The sequence below is a fragment of the Notothenia rossii genome (genome assembly GCF_949606895.1).
Source record: "Notothenia rossii genome assembly, chromosome: 11".
Lineage (NCBI taxonomy): Eukaryota > Metazoa > Chordata > Actinopteri > Perciformes > Nototheniidae > Notothenia > Notothenia rossii.
In genome coordinates, this window is record NC_136910.1 from 49,279,026 (window position 1) to 49,291,419 (window position 12,394).

Sequence of the window (12,394 nt, forward strand, 5' to 3'; positions counted from 1 at the left end):
TCTGCTGAGCAGCCCATCCACAAAGTTTGAAAGAGGGAATTTTTGAAGGACAGATTCTTCAATGAGCTAAAGGACACGCTGTACCTTAACATATGCACCTAGTGCGTCAACTCCTGTCACACTGTCCCGAAAATTGACACCAGATGGACACACAAATATGGAATTGTGAATTTCGCACGAAGATGGCCCCAAACTTGGTAAACGGCCAAGCAACAGCCGAAGCAAGTACGATGGCGCCCGAACCACACACGAAGGCGTCATGTGACCTCCCGATGTTATAAAAGCTTCGGCCGCGTGGGAAATTAAATTCTTGATCGGAGATTATTGGGAGCAGACCACACGGTAAATTCTACTTTAATTCTACTTTAACATGCCACCCAAGGCAGGGAGAGGCAGACGGAACAAGCTGGCTGGTAAATACACTCAGAAGAGGAAACCAGAGGAAACTGAGGATTTAGAGGTCCAAGAACACAGCACTGAGTCTCCAACCAGAGAGAGAAAGGTGAGGAAATGCAAGAAATATGTCAGTCCTTGTCCAACTAAAACTCCAGAGCGGTCCCAAGGGGGTTCCAGGTCTCCTCAGCAGTCCCAAGAGTCTCGGCAGCATTCACCTTCTCCCCCTCCTCCTCGTAACAGACATCCTGAATCTTCGGATGATGAAGGTAAATATTTCAAACTTATTTTTGTTATGGATGGGGGCAGGGTTCAAGTTAAACTGAGCTCTATGGGGGTCTTTAAAACTAACGCGTGCGCACGGGCGTTAGCGTGTAACGTGATGTGTGTGATGTCACACATTTAATTGCATGCTAAATTTGAGTTTGTATTAATCCTATGCTGTTTGTTTTTGTCTTTCCAGTTACCGGAAGATGTCCAGACAGTTCAGGATGAGGGAAGCGGCTGGTGACCAGACCATTCCCTTCGAAGATGTCCCGTCAGCATTCCATTCGCAGCAGCCGCAGCAGCAGAGGCCAGTTGCTGTGATCCCAGTCTGCACATCTGCCACCTACTCAAGAGTCAGCCAACATCAACAGGAGAGTGCCCTACCCAGCAGTACCTACTACTCCGCCAACAGAGCTGCCTCCTCACCGTCAGCAGAGTTCCAGCCAGGTCCCAGCCAGTGGCATAGGAACTCACCCCCGACATCAGTGTGGAGATCCCAGGAGTGTGGCTACGTAGAGCAGGTGAACCAGCAGCACAACTTGGAGCAACAGCAGCAGTACCATACCCTCCAGCCAGCCAGCACTGCTACTCAGGGCTACGTTCCTTCTTCTTGACAGGCTGCATTCTTCAAACTTCCTTCTCAGCCTCCTCAGCAGCAAATCAGTGGTCCTTGGCAGCTAACACCCCAGCAGCCAGTCCAGGGTCCTCCTCCGCCTCGTCTTCCAGCTCAGCAGTCCCAGCAAAATGTGACCCAGGACAGCCTCAATATCAACAAAGACGTCGATCTCTCAGCTTTAGTGCCACACGACGGCAATAACAAAAATCACACAGAAACTTGAGATTGTATGTAATAAAAATTGTCAGTGACATTTTCAGACTTTGTCCTTTTTTTGGTCCTTTATCCTTACTTTACAAGTTATTTTGATTTCTATGTTAAAGTACTATGGGACTTTACATTTTGGAAACTTGAGATTGTATATAATACAAATTGTCACTGATATTTTCAGACTTTGTTCTTTACTTTCTCCGTCTTTATATGTAGAAGATATTAAGTGTTCTCCCTCATGTTGTTTCCATAGCAACAACAACTTCTTGTCAACAGCGTAAACTCGCCTTTAAAATAAAAGCATCTAAATGAAACAGGAAGTTAACATAAAATACATTTAAGACATACAATTGCAACAAAACTAACAAAAACAATGTAATATCCTTTTCAGTTTCACAGAACACAAGCCCGATGGCACCGATGATCAGACGAAGATGACACGATTTGACAAGATGCCCTCACGAGTGCCTTAAGAAGGGCACAATGGACACACAAATTCAACACGAAAATGAACCTTCGCAAGGTCCTTCTGCAATTTTTTGGCATGCCAAAGATGTTGCCACTGCTCAACAACACTGCTGATGTTGTTACGATCAGAGCCAAATTTGAACATTTCCTTTATCGTGTGTTCACCTGGTGTCAATTTCGGGACAGTGTGAAAGGGGCTTTAAGAGAGTCTTAAAGGGTAGAATCAGATAGAGTTTGCTTATGCTTCAAGCATGTTAAATGTTGCACATTTTAGCCATGTTTGCCAGGGATCTCTTTGTCTTAACACCAACTCTTCTTCAGTCAACATACAGTATTAAGATAATTTATATGGAGTGAAAAATAAAGGGTGGACATATCAAGTAGTTCAGAACCACTATTAATAAGGATGCAACAGGGAATAAGTTGCCTGGATTATTAAAAATGTTGCTAAAGGCTTGAAAACCGTGGCTAGTGCCATCATAAATTGTACTTATTTATTTGACTGGAATTTCAATACCAAGCTGAATTCATTTATCACTATCTAATAAAAACTGTAATGAAAACTGATATAATAGTTTTGTCTTTTACAATGTTTGCTGTTAACGAACCAGGATATGACCTGATTTGCCATGGTCTTTGACAATGATTAAGGTTTTCTTTATGGCGGTCATAACTTGGTTTCTATTTACTGCTGTGCTTTTGTTGGGGAGTGTTGGGGAGTTTACAGTAGCCCTTCAAGTTGATGGTGCATTTTATCTGAGCATCCATAAACTGCAGACTGGCTGTGAAAAGTGGCCAGAAAAGTTACAACACTTCAACAGAGCAATAAGAAGAAGAAGGGGTGTAGAGATGGAGGGTAATATAAGGAGTGGCACTTTAGCCTACTCTATGATTCCTCACCTGATGATTAGGAGGACCAGAAGGATGAAGCGATAAAACAGGAAGGAAGAAAAAGAAGGTACGCTGATGAGCACATAATGGAAGGATCAAAACAATTAGTTGAGAAGAAGCAGAGGATGACTTTGTAATGTATCATTGAATGTGGTAAATCAACTGAAATCTTAACAGGTTGACCGATTTAAAGACCCTGTGAAGTGTGCACCTGTGCATGATCTGTTATGCTAATACGTATGGTAATGACCAAAATTGTCCATTGGAACCCATATCAAAAGATGTTGGAATAGCAACGAATTTGACGAGTTTTGAATTTGCCGGGGAAATCTGCAGTCGACCTTCGCCTTCGTGGGCGTGGCTTGCGATCTACTGCGTGACGTCACGAGATGGACGCCGCCGCACTGTTTACATTCACCACCGTTCATTTTTTCTCTTTTTCAAAGTCGAATTTTTCAACGTTTTTGAGCTAGTATTTTCCTGGAAAGTGTGTCGAAGTCGACTGGAAGTGATTGCCAATCGAGAAAACCTGACATTGGAGGCGACAGTGAAGAAAGAGGGATAAAAAACACAGGGGAAACGATGCATTGCCGCTGGCTGTAGTAATGTCAAGTCTGCCGAAGTGGCGATGTTTCTGTTCCCAAAAGATGAAGGTGAGCCTGGCTGGTGTCATTGTTTCGTAGATTCTTTGATTGATCATGATAAATAAAGGCCACTGGTCGATTCGAGAGAGAGAGAAAGAGAGACTGAGAGAGTTACAGGGTTGTCGTTAGCATCTGGTGCTAGCTCGGAGCTAACGGAGATTAGCTGTTTCAACAATAAGGAGAGGGAGAGTGCTCTCCTGTGGGACTGAGAGAGATAACGTCAGCTCAGGGAGGTAAACTGTAGCCTAAGTTATCTCAGTGGGTTTGGTCATCTATGTAAACAAATATTTCCATCTATGTAATATTAGTTGTATAAAATAGGTTAAGAAATCCTTCCAATGTTTTTTGATTATTGAAATATATGTTTCATATGAGTGTTGAGAGCTGTATCCATAAATCTCTTAATGTTGCCCTCAAAGTTCACCAAATTGATCACTTTCCTCATCTATCCTGTCCGAAAAGCTGTCCAAATCAATCATTTCTCTCACACTAGTATCACTTTCCAAAGTCTCCGCCATGTTTACAATCGCAACTGGGTACATCTTGTGACGTCACAGCCACTATCGTCTGCAACTACCGTTAGGCTCAGAAGGCAAAATTAATAATTCATTAATTCATTAATTATGAATTATAAAAAATTATTTTAGCCATGAACAGGCACAATGATATGTAAGGAATGAAACTGCCATTTCATTTTGGTGCAAAAACATGCACTTCACTGGGTCTTTGCTAATATTTTAAGTAACTATAGTTTCATTTAGGACATCAACAGACAAAAGGGAGGCTGTGGCTCAGTGGATAGTGTGATGGACTTCAAGACACTTCACCCCAAATTGCTCCTGTGGGGATGGTCCACAGTACTGAATGTATGTAAGTCGCTTTGGATAAAAGCGTCTAACAAATGACATGTAATGTTAACATTCAGACACATTTAGAGTTTTAATGTCATACATCATAATAAGTCTTAGGATCATAATTGTTTCAAGTTGTTTACAGACTTAAAAATAACGTGGCCATTGGAAACATTCATCTTCTGCTCCCTACGGAGCCCCCTAGGGGACATGGAGAAGAAAAAAAAATTATTTGAAAAAAAAAAAAAAAAAGTTTTGCGAGATCTCCTGGTCAGTTCGGCTGCTACGGCAACACAGAAACCACAACAATGGAGCGCTTCCTCGATTTTACTTTGAGCTTGGCCTTAAATATAAAGATATAACATCAGTGCTTGGCAATAGGCATATAAAGGGTTTCACATAAGTGAAGACACCTCAAGAGAACACTCAGAGCGAGGGGACATACATGTCCCTCTGAGCTGAGTTATTTACAGATTCGAATTTCGCGGATCAATAACTCATGAACATAACTTTGTAAAAATACAAACAACATGACTTTACAATCATAGCAAGATAGACAACGAGCTACAGAGTCGTTTTTATCAGAACAGTTCGATACACACCATCATCCAAGCTAAACATCAATAATTGGTCACAATCTGCAGCTTGAGGAGGGAGAGGAGTGCTCAGGGACCTTCTACCAACTGCAACAGGGTTTTGCGATATCTCGCAAAACGTTTTTTTTTTAAAAATAATGTTTTTTTCCTTCTGCATGTCCCCTAGGGGGCTCCCTAGCTCCCAACCTCACAGTGAGCAAACAGAAAATTGCATACCATGAATCATAGAATGCAGCTAGAATGAAAATAATCTACCTATTTTTGTTTGATTTTGAATATGTTACTAATGTCTTAAATGTTGCTGATGTTTGACCTACAACTGTGCTATCAATAATAAATTATAGAATTCAATTCTGGAGGACATGCTATTCTCTTATTTTGTCCTAGAGTTACAGTAGTTAACCAATTCAGAGGTTCATGTGACTCACTGTTGTGAATCAAGGCCAGCAACTATAGGTTCTGTATTTCAAGCACATTGGCTCATTTGATTCTGTGTCACTGCTAAGCCAATTTACCGTAGCTGATCCACTTTTACATTTTATTCAAATGAACAACTGATGCATGAAGCAACCCATCTGTGGATGGCAGCACTTTCTTTTAGCTTCGGAGCCCAATCTCACTCTACTATTGAGACTTGAAACAAAACGTTTTTCTTTTATTGACACATCACATTTACGAGTACCTTAGTATAATTTTGTAACTGCTTCAAGGTTCTTCGATGTAGAGCCTCATCTTTGGGAACATAGTGACAAACATATGCATGATGATGGACCAATGACATGTGGCTAGAATTCAATCCCATACCAAGATGTTTTGCAGGTGTGTATGACTCAACAAACTTGATTCAGCAAGCTCACATGTCCCTAATTGACACTTAAACACCAGAGGGTGCTGCAGTTGATTGCAGAATCTTAGAAGAAGTTGATATTATCCCTTTGACAGAAGGGCAGAAGAAGATTATCCTTCCTGCTGCCACCAAGGGAAATGGAGGTATCACAAACAGTCAGGGTCCATTTTTACAGTCAGTGATTAAACATATTTTCAAATCCCCCATGTGGGTGAGGGAAAGTTTATCCTGGTGAAACTTCTCTGCATTGTCTCCCTTGGCGAGGAGTGGTTGAATGTCAACTGTGAAAATGAAGTGCATGCATCAGTCTGCAGGATGAAAATGGAAGAATTGCCTCCACCCCTTCCCACCAAGCCCGCCATCTGTTCCAACCCCTTTGTCTTGGCACAGTGTGCCAACATATTCAATCCGATAGAACTTTATTTTCCCCTGAAGAGGTGTTCGCCTGCTTAATACACCCACCTGTTCCCGCACAGCCCCACAATGCCCTTCTGTGAATGATGTGAAAAGGACTTCCAGCTTTTTCTATGGATAATATCAAATATACCATTACTTTGGCCATAGCTAAAGTCTGGTGCATGTTTACACCACTACCTATAAACTGAGTGAGTGCACTGAAGGTCTAGGTTAATGTACGAAATGTTGAATCAATTTTGAATCAATGTTGAGGTGTTGAACCCACAGAGACTTGATTCTTGCTTGGTTGTTTACTAGTGATGGGAATTACGGCTCTTTGAAGGGAGCCGTTCAAAAGAGCCCCTTTTTGTAATTGGCGGTGGAGATTATTTGTTGACCCTGCTTTAAATGATATTTTGGCTTTTGTTGCACTCCGCTTTATCATTGCCTATGTTTTTGTTGAAGTGCATCCAAATGCTGCTGCGTTTTCGCGTTTGGCTAATTTGTTCACCCGAAAAACACGTCGTCTACGTACCACTGAAGAGCGGCTCTCACCAAGTACGACTCGGTTCCCTTCGTTCGTACCAAAGAGCCGTTCAAAAGAATCGGACCGAACATAACATCACTAATGTTTACTGAATACACTTTACATTTTTTTAAAACACACAGATTTTTTACCTTTATAGAAAGCCCTCCTCTTTGAGAGTTTACATCTTAAAGGGCAGTTTACAGTATACATAAGCTCTGCAAAATCAAACCCTATATAGGCCTACTATATATTTATATAGTATGCCATCTTACACGAACCATTCATTTCTAATGCTATCCTCATGTAGCATATTTAGTGTATTAATAATAATAAATAATAATAATAATGCATTACATTTTTTATTCGAGGGCTTTTACAGGTGCTCAAAGCGCTTTACAAATACACATTACACATATTAGACATGTAAGAGTCATTACTGTGGACATTACCCACTGGAGCAAATGCGGGTAAAGTGTCTTGCCCAAGGACACAACGGCCTGTCGCAGTGGCGGCCGAGGCGGGTTTCGAACTGGAGTTCACCAACGCCCCTTGATCTGATGACCAACGCTCAACGTATTACACAAATGTGTTTGTCTGATCATATCCTTATGGAACATTTTTAGGTGGAACATTTTCAAAGCTCTCTCTTATTTTGACCTTTGTAACAAAATGTAACATGTTCAATATTCTCAGACATTGTTCTTGGCAAAAAGGGTATTTTAACATCTATTAAGTGATTTGCTTTCTCATATCAGCCGAGTGAATTGGACTGACATCATAATGGACAGCAGTTTTAATATGGCGACACTGTTATAACATTTTCTGACGCAATGCCTGAAGAGGCAATATATAGTTTTGTCTTGGATTTCATCTGCTTCAGCCAAAAAACGTATGCATTTTTAACACTAAAATCGAAAGAAACAGCTGTTAAAAGGACAATCTGATTAACCCTAACCCTTAAGGGGATCAGTTGGTTAAAGGTGTTTTGGCATCTGTTAGGAAATTCAACATGATCAAAGAAGTTACATTTAAGTAAAATATCTTGTAATCAAAAAGTCATTTGTAAACACAGACTGCAATGAAGACGCTTTCTGTGCACTGCTCAGTCAGCTACTTTCATTTGAATGTGTCTAGGAGATCAAAGTATGTGTGTTTGTGCAAGTGAACTCCTTAGTGCAGTGATAACCTTGTTTTTTCACAACCCAGACAGATTCTAATCCAGTGAGACATGCCACTCCCCATGTCCTTCCTCTGTCTTTCACCGTCTTATCTCTGCCACTTTCCTTCTCCCTTCTCTTCCTCCCCCGTCATCATAATCCCACCCGGACTGTCCACCATGAGATGACAATTACAACACTGTTGACACGCTGACTCCACAAGGGATTTTGCTGTCTTGCAGCATCTGTCTCTCTTGTCTTTCTTGCTCCCTTGTCTCCCTGCATCCACATGTTTCTGTCTCGCTGTGTTTCTGTCTACACCTTCCTCTCCCTGAGTCAGCACTTCCGCACCTAAGGGTGGCTCGCTCTCTTTTTGTGCCATCACCTACTGTCCCTCTGGCTCTTTTTTAACTTACTGCGCCTTTGTTGCCCTCCAAAGGACCTTTGGTTGCCTCACTTTGAAAGTTTTCCTTTCTTTCTTTCCTCTCCTAAATCCGTTTTCTCTTTGGTGATGAAGATATCAAAACTCCTTACTTAGTGAATCTCTTCTATTTCAATTTTTTTTTTGTTTTTTCATCGGCACATTTTCCTAGTCTCAAACATTCTTTCTGGAGCACTGAAGGCTTTTCTTTAAGTCACTGAGATAAATGATATAAGCCCCCAGGAGAACAGTGCCGTTACACCAGTGGCTTTATGTTGTGAAAACATCGTTATCTCTGCTCTTTAACGCTACAGGAGGTTATGCAGGGACAGCCCATAGATCTAAGAAGTTGACAGCTTGATCAGTGTTTGTGTGTGTGTGTGTGTGTGTGTGTGTGTGTGTGTGTGTGTGTACGGCGGTGTGTATTTTCTGTGGAAAAGGGGCTGATTTGGTTGGCTAGACTGTGTTCAGTTTCAGCTTTTATTGGAAATCATGCAATGTGGAGAAAGCACTGCTTTTAGTTGCTTTTATTATGTGTGTATATAAAACACTATCTTGAGCAGCTGAAGGATTTACACTTTCGACAACCATGTAATATAGCTGCAGAGAACACACTATGTCAAATGTGTTAATTTAATTTAAAGGTGCAAGGAGATCTCTGTCTTTTTCAGCAGTGCCAAAAGTACAAGCGGTAAAACCATGGGTAAAACACTATAAAAGGTAGAGTAGGGCAGCATATGAGAAATTATATAATTTATCTTGAGAATTGTCGGAACAAGTTCAACATTGAAGAGTACAAGCTAGGAGTCACGATAGTCGTCTATTGTAAATGTGACAACACAATAAATCCAAAGTAAATCCTCTCACACCAGGAGGCCAATATCAATATTCTTCCAATAACTTTGATATGCAAATTCATACTGCTGACCCAGTTCAGTATCCTTATGACACATGCCGAAGTCCACATTGGGGACTCTGACATTTACATTTCATGCCAGAGCAGGAAGTTAGCGTAAAAAACTTTTGAGTGACCTATTTGAGGGTTTTTGCAGAATGTGGGAAGATTTCACGTTTGCTTTATTACATCATGAATTTGTTTATATTTAATTCTCTACCAGAGTATAAAATGCTCTACGAATGCATGCTTTGAAATTGTAAAAATATGTCTTTAAACTGCAGATGTTTAACTAAGACATTAATACAATATTTCAAATCAATGTCCAACCCAACATCATAGGGGGCAGAAGACATTAATCATTTAAAAAAAAAAAAAAAAAAGATCAAGGGCTTAAGTAATACAAATAACATTGAACAATTATTGAGATATCTACAAACAGTACCACTTCCACTTGGAATGTTAACTCAAAGATACGGCTTCACACGCTGTCATCTTATTTGACATGCTGCCACTTCACATCAAATAACCAATCAGTCATCAGATCATAAGAGCCATCATTATGTTTCTTCTGCTAAAGAAAACTGTCATTCCACATTGCCTCGACCCCACAGTCGTTTCGGATGCCAAGTCACCACCCGCCAGCATTTACACTCCAACGGGTGAATTGTGTCATAATGCTGCACATTTCACAATGATGTCTAATTACCATGCTAAACTCTGAACATTCAGAAAGCACTGAGATAATCTTAGAGTGTGAAAACATTTCACTTGGCTGGCCGTCAAAATTCATCTACAATTTCCAATTTCTGATATCCTAATAACTCAATGTTCTGTATCTTTACCAAAACGTAAATCCTGATTTTTCTCACTTACAGTTTTTCTCAATCGCTAAACCCACTTTTTAGAATCTAAATTCATTTCTTCAAAACAAGAGCATAGCCATCTAAACAGAAACACACTTGCCATAACTCTGAATATCTTTTGCAAAATGCACTTACATGACCAAAACTGAAAATACTGGTCACAAAAAAGAATAAGTCGATCGAAACAGAACAAATTGTCCTCTAATGAGACAAATGTGTTTTCATAACTGAAACTCCGGTCACCATAATAACCCATTCTACCATAACAATATACATTTCTTGCAAAGTGCTCTAAGGCACTCAAAACTAAAAATACCCCTTCCAAAACCAGATACCTTCTCCAAAAACAAACATTTGTCAGCTCATGAGAAGACTATTTGAACAGTCATTACTAAGTGGCACACTAAATACTGACTACAATCATCAATACACAAACCTCAAGCTATCGATATTGGAAACTGAACGGAAAACTGACAAGTTGGGAGAAACAAACTTACATATAGGAAAAACAGAGTCTTACTGTAACTATGCCATTGTTTTTATTGTCTCATTTTCAGAAGAGCACCGTAACAGAAACAAAAGACGAATAGCAATACACTGGAAAAAAATAACATGGGTAAATGATGTAAATCAGCAGTAAAGCAGAGAATGAGATCTATATAACTTTACTGATCTGCTCTTTGGCGTCTGTCTGGCCACATAGCCTCATCTACGTCACAGCGTATGTCTTCCCTTGCAAGGCAGCGTGGGAAATATCTCCTTGCGTGTCGACACCACCCTTGACAGGATTCCGCAGAGATGTCCCGACAGCCAGCATTCATTGCGTCCAAAAGGGGCATTCTGTCATGAGGATGATGGTCATAAACCTTCCATCTCCAGGCAGAGAAGAACTCCTCAATGGGGTTTAGAAATGGGGAGTATGGAGGGAGGAACTCCATGGCCATGTGTGGATGAGCTTCAAACCATGCCCTCACGTCACGAGAGTGGTGGAATGCCACATTGTCCCATATGACCACGTGAACCGACCTCACTTGATCCCTCTCTTCTGGTGGCACAAGTCCGTCATACAGGACATCCAGGAAGGCAAGGACACGTTGCGTGTTATATGCTCCCATTAAAGGGATGTGAGCAAGGACGCCTTGTGTCGAGATAGCCGCACACAATGTTATGTTTCCTCCCCTTTGGCCTGGAACAAAGACTGTCGCTCTTTGCCCAATAAGGTTCCTCCCACGTCTCCTCACTTTGGAGAGGTTGAAGCCTGCTTCATCCACATATACAAAAACATGTGGTAATGCATTGCCTTCCAGCTCCATCATTCGCTAAAGAAAATGAAACAAACAGAGGACCGTTTTACATTACTGTAAGCAGTCAGACATACTAAAAATATAGGCAAGCCATCAGTGTGATTGAGGTCCTTACCTGTACATACCGGTGCCTTAACTCCTTCACACGGTCAGAGTTGCGTTCAAAAGGAACCTTATAGATCTGTTTCATTCTGAGGTGTTGCCTCTTTAACACCCGGTCAATGGTTGCAACACTTATAGACTGAATGTTACTGAAGACATCCTGGTCTGCAATTATTCTGGCCTGAATCTCCCTTAAGCGGATTTCATTGTTGGCCACAACCATATCAACAATGGCAGACTCTTGTTCTGGAGTAAAGGCCTTTCGTCTGCCACCAGAGCGGGGTGCTCTTTCAGTTCTATCAATAAATATTTGAGAATGTTATGTACTGTAATATAAAAACAGTGATCGAAACCTACATCAAAATAGAAATGCATGAAGTGCTGTAAAAAAGGGTTACAGTAGCTTACCTATTTTCGTGCCTGAAGATCCTAATACAGTTTTTCTCAATCGCTAAACCCACTTTTTAGAATCTAAATTCATTTCTTCAAAACAAGAGCATAGCCATCTAAACAGAAACACACTTGCCATAACTCTGAATATCTTTTGCAAAATGCACTTACATGACCAAAACTGAAAATACTGGTCACAAAAAAGAATAAGTCGATCGAAACAGAACAAATTGTCCTCTAATGAGACAAATGTGTTTTCATAACTGAAACTCCGGTCACCATAATAACCCATTCTACCATAACAATATACATTTCTTGCAAAGTGCTCTAAGGCACTCAAAACTAAAAATACCCCTTCCAAAACCAGATACCTTCTCCAAAAACAAACATTTGTCAGCTCATGAGAAGACTATTTGAACAGTCATTACTAAGTGGCACACTAAATACTGACTACAATCATCAATACACAAACCTCAAGCTATCGATATTGGAAACTGAACGGAAAACTGACAAGTTGGGAGAAACAAACTTACATATAGGAAAAACAGAGT

The 12,394-nt window shown here is 40.6% G+C and overlaps 1 protein-coding gene across 1 annotated transcript; it reads left to right on the top strand.

Annotated features, from left to right (window-relative positions):
• The first annotated feature begins 384 nt into the window (after nucleotides 1–384).
• On the top strand, nucleotides 385–1,535 carry LOC307025272 (uncharacterized protein). Its single transcript, XM_079659910.1, has 2 exons — nucleotides 385–662; nucleotides 857–1,535. Exon 2 carries the CDS (start codon nucleotides 867–869, stop codon nucleotides 1,272–1,274), a length of 408 nt encoding a protein of 135 aa, XP_079516036.1. The 5' UTR covers nucleotides 385–662; nucleotides 857–866; the 3' UTR covers nucleotides 1,275–1,535.
• The last annotated feature ends 10,859 nt before the right edge of the window (nucleotides 1,536–12,394 follow it).